This window comes from Pararge aegeria, chromosome 1 (assembly GCF_905163445.1).
Source record: "Pararge aegeria chromosome 1, ilParAegt1.1, whole genome shotgun sequence".
Taxonomy (NCBI): Eukaryota; Metazoa; Arthropoda; class Insecta; order Lepidoptera; family Nymphalidae; genus Pararge; species Pararge aegeria.
The window spans coordinates 8,205,055-8,221,667 of NC_053180.1; the positions used below are offsets into that span (position 1 = coordinate 8,205,055).

At 34.2% G+C, this 16,613-nt stretch overlaps 1 protein-coding gene across 2 annotated transcripts in view; it reads right to left on the reverse strand.

Moving 5' to 3' along the window:
• Positions 1-16,613, reverse strand: part of LOC120637752 (eyes absent homolog 2) — a 54,512-nt gene that overhangs the window by 16,303 nt on the left and 21,596 nt on the right. Inside the window, exons 2-3 of one of the 2 annotated variants that reach the window (XM_039909743.1) lie at positions 9,659-9,878; positions 2,096-2,133 (exon numbers count right to left, since the gene is read on the reverse strand). In XM_039909743.1, the coding sequence (XP_039765677.1) occupies positions 2,096-2,133; positions 9,659-9,730 (110 nt within the window). In that variant the 5' untranslated portion in view covers positions 9,731-9,878. The remainder of the gene's footprint in view (positions 1-2,095; positions 2,134-9,658; positions 9,879-16,613) is intronic. The other variant, XM_039909752.1, reaches the window with a different exon arrangement.

A 16,613-nucleotide genomic window follows, 5' to 3' on the forward strand; every position in this document is an offset into this window, starting at 1 on the left:
CTTGATTTGCAAGAAAATTTATTTAGTCACAAATCAAAAATCTACCTTTTAAAATCTTTTGAGTTATATTTTGGAAAATATAAAAGTGGGAAAGAACCTAAAATATTTTATTCTTTCCCACCAGGTCCCCAAATATATTTATGTTATAAGGACTTTTATCATAATTTACTAATTTTTTAAAACTCTTTTATGTTATGGATCCCTAAAATTTACTGGGCCGGGGGACCCTTTTGTAACCGCCATTTGGCTTCCACGTGTCAACCGTTCGGGTTGGACATTTAAGTTTTTCTATAAATTGCATATTTTTTGTAAGATGTGAAAACTACGAAATCCAAAGTATCTCGTGAAGAGTTGAAATATAATATGAATTTCTACAACAGCAGCTTTTGTAGTTGTGGACTTAATGTCTAGTCATAATAAAATTCGATCTCAAATACATTCCTTTTCTTAATAATTATTCCTTCTTCGATAAGAATAAATTTTACTACTACGAAACTTGTCATAGATCACGAGATGAAAAATAAAAATAGACTACACTGAACATCTAACATCGCGTCATACGATATCTAAAATCCTGTCTGTCAAAACATAAAAAATCATAACACGTAACGGAACGGAATTGCGTAAAAAATGATTTATTATTATACAGACTAACATCTTACTGCCGTTTTAAATGAATCGCTTTTGAATCCTTAAAAACTTGTGGAATGTCATGTTAACCACTAATTAACCCAACAAATGTGTCATCTAAATTGGAATGCATCTCGTTAAAAGCTCGAAACTATTTTTCTTTTTTTTCATCACTTTGTAATGTTAAATTTATTATTTGTCATTATTAACCTTTATTTTTATATTCTCAATCATGGCTATAAGTTTCACTTTAAAATAAAGAAACGGATGAGTGTTTAATTGTTTATCCACTTATATAAATTTAAAATATTTATCGGCATCAAAACACTAAATAAAATAGCTACTATGTTGATTCTTTGTTTGATGCTGCTAATTTTAAATTTAGCAAGTTGCAAGCTAGATATTTATATAACGATATAAAATAAAGAAGTAAACGTTAATGTAGGTACCTAGTTTGTATTTGGAACATCTTCAAAATGAGTTCCAAAATTGACACGCTGTAACACAAAACCCATTGTACGTTTGAATCACTTCCTTTGATCGGGGCGTGATAATTTGTGAAGCTCTTGATAAAGGGAGTGTCCCATTCGGGAATTCACTAAGTAGCTCTTTTCACGGCAATTGTGTATCGACAATACAAGGATTACATGGAGATTAAAGACCCTTTTTATTGTGATACGAAAGAAGCTGGGCACTATTTTGGAGCAAAGTTTTATTATGAGCTGATAAAGTGGAAATGTTAAGTATAGGTAGGTACATAATATTTACTTTTATGAAAGTTAAGTAGTTTTTTTTAAATTTAAAAGTATTACCGTTAAGAATTAGTTAGTACTCGTATAAATGAACTCTAAATACTGGACTAGACTTTTTAATAGATCATCAATACAATTTGTATGTATATGCGAAAGTGTTTGTTGGTTTGTACTTTAGTCACGCAACTGCGCAACGGATTTACGCCATTTTTCGATGGAGAGAATTCAACTGTAGTATTCGGGTAGTAAAATCGTACTTAAGGTTATTTAAATATTTAAAAAAAATACACGATTTCTATGGGATACATTATCATGTTGCTATAAATAAAGACGCGATACGACGCAAGAGAGAGACGCAGACAATCAAAATTGCCAACATTACGGACATGCAATTCCAGAGATATTATTTAACTGGGAACGGACGTTCAATATTTAAAATAATGAATTTGAATGTGCGTACCAATGCAATTATGCAATATTCGATTCTGGTGAAAAAAAGTATTTAATTGCTTTTTTAACTATGCAAAGAACGCACGGGGTGATTTTGTTCGGCATACAAGTTTACTTTAGTCAATCTCAATGGGATGGTTTTTATAACTAATTAGATAGGTATATAATATGTACCGTACGCATGAAAACCATAGGTTGTTCCTATGTTACTGTTAAACCTATCCTATTTATTAGAGATGCTAGTTAGATAGTAAGGTACTTACCGTACATCAGTGCCCGCGTCCGGCCGGGATCGCTTTGCCTGTAACAATATTAAAATTTTACTAACTTTTCCACGTTTTTAAAATCCTTGTACGATCGAAGATCATAGCATGTAGGTAGGTACGCAATTAATTTAAAAAATATTAAAACACTACGAATAAACCATAATGCACAATGCACATACTTTCCTAGGCAGTTTTGCGCCACAGAATCGAGACCATACAGAAACTAATATTAAATAATTATCACCTTAGTAGTGTTTCCCGAACAGGCTGTTAGTTACTTCATACCATTTAGCATTTAGTTGAATATAATTATTTAATGTCCTCTGATGTCCTACACTTTTACCATAAAACTTAGTAGTGTTTCCCGAACAGGCGGTTAGTTACTTCATACCATTTAGCATTTAGTTGAATATAATTATTTAATGTCCTCTGATGTCCTAAACTTTTACCATAAAACTTAGTAGTGTTTCCCGAACAGGCGGTTAGTTACTTCATACCATTTAGCATTTAGTTGAATATAATTATTTAATGTCCTCTGATGTCCTAAACTTTTACCATAAAACTTAGTAGTGTTTCCCGAACAGGCGGTTAGTTACTTCATACCATTTAGCATTTAGTTGACAGTAATTATTTAATGTCATCTAATGTCCTAAACGTTAAACATAAAATTGGGAAATGGGGAAAAAAAATAGCTAGCAACATTCCGCGGGTTTGGAGAGAGAGACGTGCGTTGGAAAACGAACACCGCATTAAATGATGGCCGAATGAGGGTTTTGGACGTTCTTAATTCTGTGCTTTGAGCTTTGATGTGTCAAGAACATGCCACTAATCTAGATCTACCTTCGATCAAATACAAATGTTCAGGTCATCGATTTATATTTGATCGAAGGTACCTTCTAGATTTTTTATAGGTATATACGGACATGGAAGATGGCTCACCTGATGGTATGTGGAAAACCATCGTCTATAAACAGAGCAGCAATGAATGTATGAATGAATGAATACACTTTTACTGTATATCACATAATGGGTAGAAGCAGGCGTTACTTTGCGGAAATCCATGATATATTATAAAAATTAAGAAAAATTGGCTTTACTCTGCAAAAAGCAGGAGAATCTGTATGTTGTAATTTATAATTTCTTCAATCCTTATACTCTCTTACTTTTACGCTCCGTAACCGGAGAATCCTCAGGAGATGTTGACTTTACAATTAATAATTGTTAAGTTTGTTAAGTTTAAACGTGCGTAGAGGGTACATTGCCGAATGTCTGTTTGGTGTGGAGTATAAGGACTGAAGAAATTATAAATTACAACATAAAATTCTCCTGCTTTTCGCAGAGTACTTATAGCAAATTAAGCTTAATTTTCATAATGTGCATCACATAAACATATTTATGCCCCATTGCTGGGTACATAGCCCTTTGTTACAGGTGATACAGTTTAGACCCTCCATGCTGCCTAAATCCGAGTTCCAGGGCTTTAAGGTACCGAGTGGTGCTACATGAGGTTAAAAGAACTGAAACTACTCCATCATATCACACTTTCCCTCCAGCCGTGCCAGTGTTGACTGGAGAACTTTACACGCCTTTGAGAACTTTATGGAGAACACTCACTAAAAGCTCTCGCTTTCTCACTACGAAAAATCTTTTCAGACCAGGTCAAAGCACCTCTCTTGCATCAAACTTTTCTTTCAAGGAAATTTTACTCCATCGCGTTAGGCGGACAGCTTAAGTCAGAAATATGTCAAGAATAACATAATACTGTATTTCGTTGAAAAGAATTACATAGATAAATTTAATAAATCATCTGAGGAGACCGGCATGTTTTAGAGTTCTCCATAATGTTCTCAAAGGCGAGTGGAGCCCACCAATCCGCACTGGGCCGGCGTAGTGGACTACGGCCTAAACTCTTCTCAAACTGAGAGGAGACCCTTGCCCTTGTAGTGGGACGTTAAGCCCTCTTTTCCGGTTATAAACTCTTACTTGTGATGATAGTCGTTAAAGCCCACCAAACCACATAGGAGAAGCGTGGTGGGTCTATCTGTGCTCTTAATTCGTCTCTCCTATTACATGCCCTGCAGTGAGACGTTAATAGGCTACGGATTATGATGATGATGATGACCAAGTTCTAAAACGTACTGACTGAAGTATTAACACAATAGTTGTTGTAATCTGGAAAGTAATAATTATCCCAGTTCCAATAAGATAAATTTCTTACAAGTTAACTCGGGTAACGGTTTACATGATCAACTTTTCTAACCTACGACAGATCTAAGATAAATTCGAATAATAAATAATAAAACTTCTAAATGTCTACCTCAGATCAAGATTAGGGTAACAACATTAATAAAATCAAGCTTAATTTATTTTACAGCCGCGAGGGCGCCACCGTGTCTCTTTTAATCTTTTGATAAACGAATGTCACAATAATTAAACAAAAATAAACCTTATTTTAATAGCAGTAGGCATCAGTTTACAATAAACGCCTGTCAACTAAATTTTTGTCGATCATTTGTAACGCCATCACGTCTTTACAAGCTATGTAGCTCTGGTACTTTTGGACCAACATCGGTTGAAAGACTGGTTGAAAAAAAAACTGTGTCGCTTTCCCATACTTAATTAATTAGTTATAAACAGACTCTTTTAGTAGGTATATAACGTTTGCGGCCTAGAAGCTATTTTTAACAAGATTAAATAATGCACTTAAAAGTTACGTATATTTCCGATATTCAAAATAATTATGGTAACATGACTACGACGCATTTTTGCTCATTAATTTAGATTGAAAGTTGTTGCATCCAAGTAATTGAAAGTACTAGGACATGTTGAAAACCAACAAGTGCCTACAATTACTAACCTAGCATGCTATCAGAATAAAATTAATGCCTATTTGTTACGTGACGCATTTATTAATATTTCTCGATTGAATCGTTAATTTTGACGTAAGGAGGCCGTCTATTGATTCTCAATAAAAGTAAAGTCGTCATTGATGATTGACGAAGGACATTAATTATTAACAACGTCATCGAAACTAAGCACTATGCTATCTTTGTATTTTAGTGCTCCTTCAATATTTTGGTAGGTATCGGAATCTAGTTTTACTTTCTAGTTTTTTATTTGTGTAAATTTCAGATTATTTCGACATCAATAAAAATGGGCTGTTAAAAAGTTGCAAACATGATTTTTATAGTCAGGATACTTCGATAAGCTACTACTAGGATTGTTAGAATTGCAAAATAGTTTAAACCTAGATGCGATTAAATTAAGTTTCGTTACTAGGATAACATAACTTCAAGGAGATGTTGTGTGAGAAAACGTAAATCACCCTCGCATAACGCGCGAGGTGTGAGGCCGGCCGATCTTGAGATAGTGGGTTTAATTTATACGTTTTACGCGGCGACAACGCGCGCTTCGTGATCATTTGTTACACAGGCTGCTCCATACATTCCGTTTAAATTTTATGCTTCGACGTCATGTTCAACTTTGACAATCGGATATTGTGCTTAAATTCGACAAGTATTTCTCAGCGATTCGTTGTAAACCGAATTATTTATATGAGTATTTAATAAAATTGAAAGCGTAATTTCGTTTGTTTGCACGATTTTATTCATAATGGCTGAAGTTATATGGTTTTTCGTATAAAGTCGCGGTCACAGCCAATACCTTACCACGGATAAATTGTAAGTCAACTGTAGAAAGGATTTTTAAAGCAGATAATTTTGAGATGACCGATGAGAGGAAAATTTTAAAACGAACAAGTGAGAACGTGATTTTATTTAAACCATTGCGATATAAAGCGTTGAAAAAGAAATCTCAAAACGAATTTTAATAACTTCGCAGTTTAGACACTGAAAACCGTCCAGTTTTTCTGTTGCTTTTAATCAGAGATTAAGACTACGAACATCGGTCGAACGTTGGTCGGTCGGTGGTCATACTATCAACGACAAAATATTTATTAACTCCTATGTAAATATTTATTGGACCCGCCAGTCTCAGTCTAAAATACATCTTTTCGTAAAAAAAAGCATCAATATGATCGATTAAAAACATGCCAGTTGTGTCGACCGATGACACGCACATAAAACACACCAAGGGTCATAAAAGAAAATATTAAATCCAATTAATCTCGGAGCAGCCTGTAACCTAAACAAGCGACGAACAAAACTGTTATTTATTTATACGTAATTCGTTTATTGTTTTATCTCGTTTTATTTACGATTTGGGACTCCTCGTCTCGTCCCGTCGCGCTCCCGAGTCCTCGAGAAATAAATTTTCAAATTTATCGTCCGCCATATTTATGTTCGGTTATCGTTGATAATTCGAGAGATACTTATTGGTGTTATATTAATTCGATTGGTGTATGGTTATTCTTTTAAATCGTGTGAAATGTCAGTTTTAATAGTGATTTATTTTAAGGGCACCTTTCAGGTGTACCTACCTATTTTTTTATATTTTTTAGAGCTCTCAGAGCTTGATAGGCGTACTAACTTATGTAAGTGTCCAATTAGGTATACCTAAGTATTTTATACGAGTAAGTGTAACGAAGTTAATCACGATGGGTACACTTTCAACCTATTTTTTTCTTGAAATAGAGGACAAAAATTAGGACCCATTTTTCATAATTTTATAAGTTTTTTAGTCTTTTAAAATAGTTTGAAGATCTAAAATCGTAATCTTTTCTAACCTAAAAGGGACTCTAAGTTGGCAGGAAAGAAGAAGTAGGGAGCCGCTACCATCTTAGACTGCATCCTCTGTACACTTCAACCAGGTGTCAGTTAGTTCATTACTTCATCTTCTTCTTAGTGGTTACAGTCTTGACTGACTGGTCGTGGTCATCATTTGGGTGTTGTGGCTCGTTTAACAATCCGTCGCCACTCTTCCCTAACGGTTGCTTTTCTTGCGTATTAATGTTATCTTAGTTCTTTCATCTCATCGGTAATCAACCGCGTGCTCTGACACCTTCGACTTTCCCTATAACCACAAGGCGCTCAATGGACACATTACGTCTGAAACTGAGAGTTCTTGCTTGAAATCCAGAATATAGGCGCTGTTTGATGCTGAGTTAGTGGAGAATCGATTTATTCGTACGGAACATATTCAAGGTCATTACAGTCAAGGGCAAACTTGAATAGGCAAAGAAAACTCGTAAATGGTAGGTTCATCCCTACATGCATGATACGAGAACAACTCCAGACCTCGTTTTAGTTTCGCCAAGGTCGCGCTCTATGATTTCCCATATACAGTCCATTTAAAAAAATGTTTTTTATTGTGAAAACGTTTATACTGCCATATTAAGAAATGTGTGAGTTAGGTCATTTCGGAATTTGGTCGAATATGTTAACAATTTAAGGAGTACCTACTATCAAGAGAGACATCTCGCTCGATAAATCGCCCCGCGCGCGGCTATCAACTTGTACAAATTTGTTTTTATTGGTGTTATCTCTGGGTGGCTTTGTGTATCGATGCTCTGTGGTTTTTTTTATTTGTTGTTTGGTACATTGTTTTTACCGGGAATTGGAATTTCTTACTCGGACTTTAAACTGCGATGCTGTAAATTGTTAAGATGTTCTAACGTTATCTTATTTCCCAAATTTTATGACAATTCATTTGAACTTTATTTTTTGCTAGGTATATATTTATTAGAAAAGTAGGGAAATTAAACAAAGTTATATATATGCACGAAATCTACGGTAACTTTGTATTAAAGTCGTGAAAGTTACATAACTTTCACTATATAATATTCCCATAGGATCACTTGCAAATTAAAGTATTTTTCCGTTACTGGCAACATTTGTCTAATTACTGTACCAGTAATTAAAATACCACTGTAATTATTCATAAGAAATTATCAGACGGATGATAAAAAAAATTATTCGCACTTGACCTCGTTATTATCTGCCATCCCGCATTCCAAATTCAAATGATCAAGTGTCATTTGTCTGAAAACTAACTCTACGCGGTCATAATCGCCTGGTATCGAGTGGCTAACGACGCACTGTCCCGTAGGTACGCCAGCGACACCACAGACGCATTACGACTTTTTAATGGCCTTTAAAGATTAACGTATGAATGGGTAACATGAGATCTGACGCCGTTCAACTTGGAAAACATAAACAGTTTGTCCGTACTTATGTTTGTGTGTATGCGGACGATAAAATTCGGTGTTACTTACGATAAACCACCTACAACCTACTCGTACTTCAATTAATATTGTTACGTCGATATATTTCGTTAGTCGTTTAACTTTTTAACTGAGAGAGCATTTGTACACCATTTCCGACGTGAGCCCGGGCACCTGGAGATCGATCGTAAAAACTCGGAATTAATACGGAAATTCAGAAAACGGAACTCGGAGGTAGTACCTACACAACCACTTTTAAGAATACTTACTATTATAGAATATATATAGAATAATAGTATATATATAAAGAGCAAAATAAATGTTCTTTGTTATTATATGTAAGATTTCGATCAATAATGTACAAGGTATGGAGTCCCAAATAAAATAAAAGCAACAAAATGTCCGGTTTTTGTGTTAAACCTAACGGTAGTTATCTGTAAACTGTTAAAAATTATTGATTATAACTAAAAAGGGTCTTAAATGAGAACTCGAACTCATTGATTTTTCATTAGAAAACTTACAAAAATATGAGAGGCAACTTATTTATCACGGACATTTTTTGACGAATAGCGCATATTTAGTATATTATTTATCGAAAACTTTGGATTATTAATACTTAAAAAGCACTCATGCAATTTGTTGTAAGCAAAGTAAGTAAGTAGTAACTTATTTATTTAGAATTTAACATGCAGTGACGTTCATCTACCATGCAAACAATATAGGGTAATCATCCCGATAAATATTATTATTCACACTAAAAATCATTTAAGAAGGGAAAAGTACATAAAAATGCTTGCTATTTCGGATAACGTTGAATATTTATATTATAGTATTTAATAACACAGCAACGAATAGACGTGTTTTTTTATTTGATTATGCCATTTTTTTCGAAAGCTTTACTTTACCCCGAAATACACGGTTCCTATGGTATGGATCTACTCAAATCATATTCTGTTAATAACGCTTAGTGCTAAAATGGCTAGCTGAATTAAGATGACATTTGCTATTTTCTCTGGCCTTTTTTAATACACGTGGCGTAACGTCAGAATTCAACGTTTTGTCTCGGTTCAACTGACAGCTCTTTTCAAATGTCTGAACAAGACAAGATTCTGAAGTTCTCCTATGCTACACCACGTTTATTAAATAAGATTAAAAATACGTATTCAAAAAATCTACTTATATTAAAAATGGGAAGGTTTGTTGATTTATCCATATTTCGCGCAGCAACTTTTCCAATAAAAATAAGTAACAAAATATGGATACAATAAATGCCAACGGTGACGGGCGTATATTAATAGAAATATGTTCTTGTAGCCTGTAAAAAGTCCCAACTCAAGGAAGTGCAGTCTATTGTATATTTTAAATATGGTGCAACATATATTAATGAAAAAATCAGAACGTTCAGAAATGGTGCAATAAGTTATTTTGCATCAGCTGACCTTAGGCTCGTGATCCAGATTGCAGCGCGGTGAGGCGCCGCCGAGGTACCCACAGGGCATCAGTGTCACCATGTTCCCGAACCGTTCATTACGTTCGTTCGAGATTCGATCACTCACACATCACTGACAGAACGGGAAAGTTTAATGTCATTTTGATTTTAGGCACACAATGTCTTTGTGTTTCGTTTGGGCGTTTGGTCCATTATCCATAGCACAGTACCTACGAAAGATTTTTTTGTTAGAAAAAAATTATTTTTGTGTCGCGCGTTTCTTTTTTTATCAATACAATAATTTAGAATATATACGCAATTAAGTTTTCTCTACTGTTTTATGTATTAGTAAATAAATAAAGAAAAAAGAAGCATAAAGATAAAAATAAATAGAGTAGTTTGATGGATTAACTATATATTATAGAGGTGAAAAAACATCTATACTACGCATTAAAGATCAATAAATCATATTTATGATTCGACTTTACATTTATGATCTACATAATAACTTTATCATCATCATATTCCTCAGGATATTCTTGTTGTTAAATTTTCCAACTTCAAAGGATGTCTCGAAGAGCTCGCTTTAGAGATAAGACCGCCTTTGCATGCCCTCTTTTTTATTCTAAGTTTCTTCTGTATATGTGTTAACTTTGTATGAAATTTGTGTGCAATAAAGTTTTCAAACAAACAAACAAAAGGGGGGCATTTAAAGCTGGCTTGAAGTACTCGCCGAGGTAGGTATATGAGACTGGATAACATTAAATTATTAACTGGTACTGAGACTTTTCGGACATATAAACCTTGCTTAATAACTTTTGGAGTTGAGTCAAGGATATCGTGATTTTAACTTGAACTCGCTAACCACTAGACGTTAGCATCATCTCTATCGTATTGCAGACCCATATATAATAAATAACATACTGTTTGACACCTTTTTGTTCCTATTATTATAGATAAAACCACAAGCGGCTAAATGTATAAAAAACTTGATTCGTTTTGATGAAACGATTGATATTCGGCATCCGTTACGAATTTCACGCCAAAATGATCAATCATTACGCCACGCCGGCGGCTAGCTATCGAAAGGCTTAGTCATCGCCCTACATCAAAGAAAAAATTAAAACAAAAGAAAAAAAATGTATAGAAAAAATCTACACGCCCGGACCACCCACACGGTTTTCAAATTTCAAACGTCGATGGAACGTGTTCATCAAGTTGTCAAATCGAGTTTGACGTAATCGAGAACGGTTTTTATTGTTTTTTTCATATATGTAGGTGGGTACTAGCTTCTGTTGCATACAAGTTTCAATTATATCGAAGTATTATGGTCCACAGACCTAACCTATATCCGAGGGTATGTATAAATTATTGTATTAAATGTTTCATAGCATGAGGTAGGACACAGGTATACAGTAGATGACAAAAAAAGGTTTAAATATGTTCAATTATTTTATATTAGGACAACTAAGTTGGTTTTCTGCAGCACATGGGTATTTTAGAAAATACAAAAATCTCTATAGGTATTAATGTTATTTTCTAATAAAAATTGTGGTTTACATAAAATAAAATAAAGTGTGGTGTAAGTATAGCTCAACCTGCAAAGAGCACATAATGTTTGGAACCGTTTCTGTAAAAATCGCGGAAATTGGTGCGTTTACCCCAATTAATTCAATTGCAATAAAGTATGCCATTGCTACAGTAATTCGAGATAAGAAATCATAACATTTTAGCTAATATAGATTTGTAGGTAGTTTTACATTTACCTGCTTAAATATATACAAACTACATTTCAGTCCTGAAGAAGAACTTTCAAGATAGTTTCTGGCCCTGGATTCTTATATATAACTTTCTAATCGCACTACATATCGAGCTTTTACGGCCGAATACTAATAATATAATAAAACACTTCAAATTTACACAAAAATAAACTTTATTCAGTTTTACAAAGAAACCTTTTTTTGTAAAAATTTTGATTTGTCGGATACGCTTATTCGGCGATTAAGGCTAAACATAATGTGCCTTCGATTGTAACTAACCTAGGGGTAGGTGGGGCAGTGGAAAATACGTTGATACATAACGATGTTTCTAATAATTAAACATCTTAATATTGCCTGAACTTTATAACTTTCACTTTTTATCGTCGACGTTACAATAAAAAAATAGGCGAGACCGCAAACTGTAGTTTATTAAACACATATTTTAATCGAAGTCATAAGTGTTGTTCTTGTAAATAAAAATATTATAGTTAAATTAATGGAAGTGTACGGCACGCCATGCGAGGTATCTACTATATATATATAATCGGAAAGCCCTACATTGTTATCTAAGCTCTACCCATATTTCTAGTGAGATACTAAAGGATGCTATGCTGAGGATAGTTAAGGAATTTTATATATCTACATACTAAGTACTCGTAATCTATTCGGTATACTTTTAGACTTTCATGAATAGATGAATTCTAAGTTTTTTATCGAAACATATTCCGGAGGCTCTACATTCTAAAAAACATGACGATTTAAATAATAATAAAACTCCTGGTTTTGAAATTTGAAAAAAGAACACGTCAGACCCAATTACTGTCTCGGTAGAAAATTTAAATTTGGAAATAGAGAATTACTTAAATGTCTATAACGTTCCATTCCGAGCTTCTTCGTATAAAATAGGCTGGTTTAGAACAGGTGAGTTCGAAGTGGCGGGGGGTTACAGTAGCGTACACAACGCTGCGTGACGCGGAATTTATGTCAGGGTGACCACTGACCATGGTATTATGAGGACGTAGGGTATATATATTTTTTTATTTATAATTTTAATTATGAAAAGGGTTTATAGTTTAAGAGTCTTAGGACTTACAAAAAAATTAATTTACAATTCACAATCTAAATGATTTAAACCAGATTTTGAAAGAAAGTTGTGTTATGACCAATGTCAATACATTATACATGGTGAGTATTAGAGACTGTCAACGTACAGCATCTACCATAACCGTTTAGTACAGGCAGAATAGTTTTTAGATTGTTGCAAAATTGAAGATAGATTTAACTGTATTATATATAATTATGCCCTTCATTTTCACACGCGATATGGGCCTACCATGTTAATAATGAAATAAAAAAAACCCTAATGAACGAGAGCAACAGCTAGGTTTTTTTTAATATTAGTTTTATGTAAAGATGTCTGATGTATTACAACTCTATACTAAACTAGTAGGCCTAATTTATCGTTTATCTATTTTTTGTTTGCAAACAGCCCGTTCAATAATATTTATTTAATACTATATGTCTACTATATCACTGGCTGTCCACTTACAAATTACAGCTTGATTTTGACGTAGTATATTTATTTATTTATTATTTATTTAATTTTAGTTCCTCGGCCGTTTTACAAACGTCAGTACAGGAGAAAAACGGTGGAAATCAATTGTAGACAAAAACAAGCTGACAGCAAGTTGTAATAATACAGGTGAATTGTGGTAACCCTACCGCCGCCATATTGGAACACACCTGACCCGCGACGGGGGGCCGACGCTAGCACGTCACATCTCTAAAACAAGCACTTAATATAACTCATTTATAATTTATTAAAATCTCGCGAGGCATTAATTGACAAATAATTTCTTGTTATGTGAGAAAAAAAGGTTCGAACCTTTCGAAAAATCGCAGCGAAACAACAAACTGTTCCAAAGGCTCCGTGAAACTAGCTCGTGAAGGGTGTTGTTACCTAACATGGGTCAAGGGTATCGAAAATTAAAAAAAATAGAATATGCTAAGTTTGTGGATTGTAAGTGCTGAATCGTCTTCTGCTTAATCCCTTCCACGTTATGTGGGGTCGGCGCAACATTTCTTCATCAAAGTTGAAGAAAGACTTCTTTTGGAAGTGCATCATAAAGTAGATAATAATTAATACCGTTAAGCTGACTCACTCCTTATATTATTCTAGGCTTAACTATAAACCGATTTCTAGTTAGTTATACTTATTTATTCTTCCCTCCGATAATAGAGCAGTCCTCTTTTTTAGATTGGATAGAATTTTTGTGATCTTAGTAGAACTTTCACTCGGATTTGAAAAAGCTGTTTTCAATCCTTGAGGAAGGTTCTCATTGCTTGTTTATTTTTCTATTTACCACGCCTATGACTAGAGCAACTGGAATAGAGCAACTTTGGCTTATTGTCGTTGCTTATTGTTTGTCCCGAATCAAACTCAGAACCTCTTGACCCGTATTTGAACATGCTTAATGTTACGAGTCAGTCAAAAGCTTAAGAACTTTACCTATTTTGAAAATGGAACCCTATGCGGATTGGCAGCGTTCGGGAAACTTCGCGACATCTTTCTTTCGTCCGAAAATTCCAACAGAAATCCAATCCAATTTAAAATATCATCCTAATATGCAGAATGCGTTTAGGATTTACGCGTATATCGTAAATAATCGTATTTATTATGTGAAGTCTAGACCATGGGTAATATTGAAAACAACATAGGTGGCATTCCGTAGGACTTGTTCTTATAGAAGGGATTGTCATGAGCCAAGTGGAAATTATTTTATGGAGACGCGTCCCATTATGGCTACAACCGGTTTTACGTAGCAATGTTTTAGTAAGTTTGATCGTAAGCGATATAATCGACGTTATTTTTGAATTTTCATTATTTTTAGGCTGAGTATACATTCTGAGTACTACACAGGTTTAGTCCCTAGTTTTTGAGATCGGACTGAAGCAGCCCCTACCTTATGACCTTTCATACGTTTTCTACAGCCATTCATAGATCCTGAAAAATAACTGTTATAAATAAAATAACAATAGAACCCTTGACCAAATACGGCGTAGAAAATGTAACTGGATGGCTCATGCTTTACGCCGAACATCCGGTGTCCAACAAGAAGCATTTCAATGGCAGCCTGAGGGGGCAAGCGAAAACATGGAAGGCCAAAGTCAACATGGAAGTGGACTCTGGAAGCGGAAATGAAGGCTTCTAGCTTATCTTGGACCACGATTAAGCCTGCAGCTCGGTATAGGTCTGGATGGAAAAAAGTGGTCTTTGCTCTATGCATCACCAGGTGTTTAAGGACTCAAAGAAAAAGAAGAACAATAGTTAAAATAAAATTATTGTAAAAATATGGTAGATAATGGTTTAAGATGGTAGATAAAGAAAAAAGGTACGCAGCCCACAAGTATATTTAAGGCCAATTTAAAAGTTCTGTATTTTTTAAATTTAGAATTCGTTCAATTTATTTTAATTTAAATAAAATACAAGGTAGTTGTTGCCAGTATGTCACTTCGGTTGTGGGAATCGATAAGGTAATAGTGTTTACGATGGAATTAAAATCGATTGCTCGGATGGAGGCCCGTTTGCATCAATACAATGGAGACAAATCTGTGTTGTATGCGATAATTTTGGAAAACACCTACTATTGGTATTTAAATAGATGGTTATTTTACCACGTAGGTCTATCATCTATGTACCCCATAAAATTGAATTTGGTCGACATCGTCTTCACCAACGCACTTCGCCACTGCTTGACTTATGCCAAAGAGACCACGGATTTTGCCACTCGTGTCCAGCAGCTCCCTGCGAATCTCGTCACCTAGACAGTCTATCAGCACTACGTTTTCCTTGTTAACAAAACCATAGCGTAACCATATCTTTTTATATTATTGAAAGTAAGTATTATTGATGAACACCTTACCAGTTTCCACCCTTGACTTCGTTTACATAATACATATTTCTGTTGGTCCGCAGGAATAAAGCATTTTAACGCCCCACAAACAAACATCTTAATTATATTTAGTAATTTTCTGTAGATAACCAATAAAATTAATCCGTGTAATCAAAGTTACAAACACAAACTTGGACATATAAAGTAATAGTATTAGATATAAGATAAACGATATGCAACATAATAAAGATGTACAGCTGATAATAGTAATCCATCATTTAAAGTAAACGAGGCATAGCGTAGGTATGGGATGTGATGACAAAGTCGACTAAACGCTACAAGATAACACGATGAACGAGGCATAAATTAACATTAATTAGATGCAATTTCACGGAGTTGTTATTCGTCTGACATTGTTGTTTTTGTGGTGTAATCATTTATTTTATTACGTTACTTTTTATCTACTTTTTTTTTTCTTTTTTTTCTATTAAGAGGACCTACAAGCTGTCCAAAAATGCAATGAAAATAATGAAACATATTTTTTTGCAGTTTTTGAAAATTCTACTCTCCTAAAGGGGGTGAAATTGGGGATGAAAATTTGTACGAAGCATTTTTGAAGTTATATCTACGAAACTTGATGTTTTGGATTTCGGTTAAAAACAAGGATTAGGTGTTTAAAGGTTTTTTCTGAAATGGAAAATTAGTTGTAGTTTTAACTATCAATGCCAAATTGCAATTTCGCTAAAAATTAAAAATTCATAGAAAATCCACTCCCAAAAGGGTTTAATAGGAAATATAGGTAAGTTTATTGTTCGGATCATCATTATCATCAGTCGGATATGTAAAGCCGTATTTGTAGAATTCTTGTGGAAGGTGTAAGACTATTACTAAATTTAAAAATTAAAATTAAGATCATGCTACATCCATAGGAACCAAGCAAACGAATTTGTAGGGAAGTTGGCGACGCGATGCGGTGAGTATATTGTATGGAATAGCGGATGAATGTTTGAGAAACTTAGCAATAATTTTATGCAAGTAGTGCTAATAAAGTCACGGGGATTCGTTATTGTGAATAAAATTAAAGAATTCGAGAAAAAATACAATGCTCCTGCCAGCAATTGCGTAGAGAAACAATTTATGTGTCTAATTTAATACTCTAATAACCGGTCTAAGACTTATATCATTAAATGGGTAAATAGCAACTATAGGCATCGTCCATACCTAGTGCTTGCCTCTTTGATTTGAATATGAAGGATTTGCACAATGTGGTTTTTTGACGAATAAGACGTTTTTTTGCGTGTGTATCGGAAGT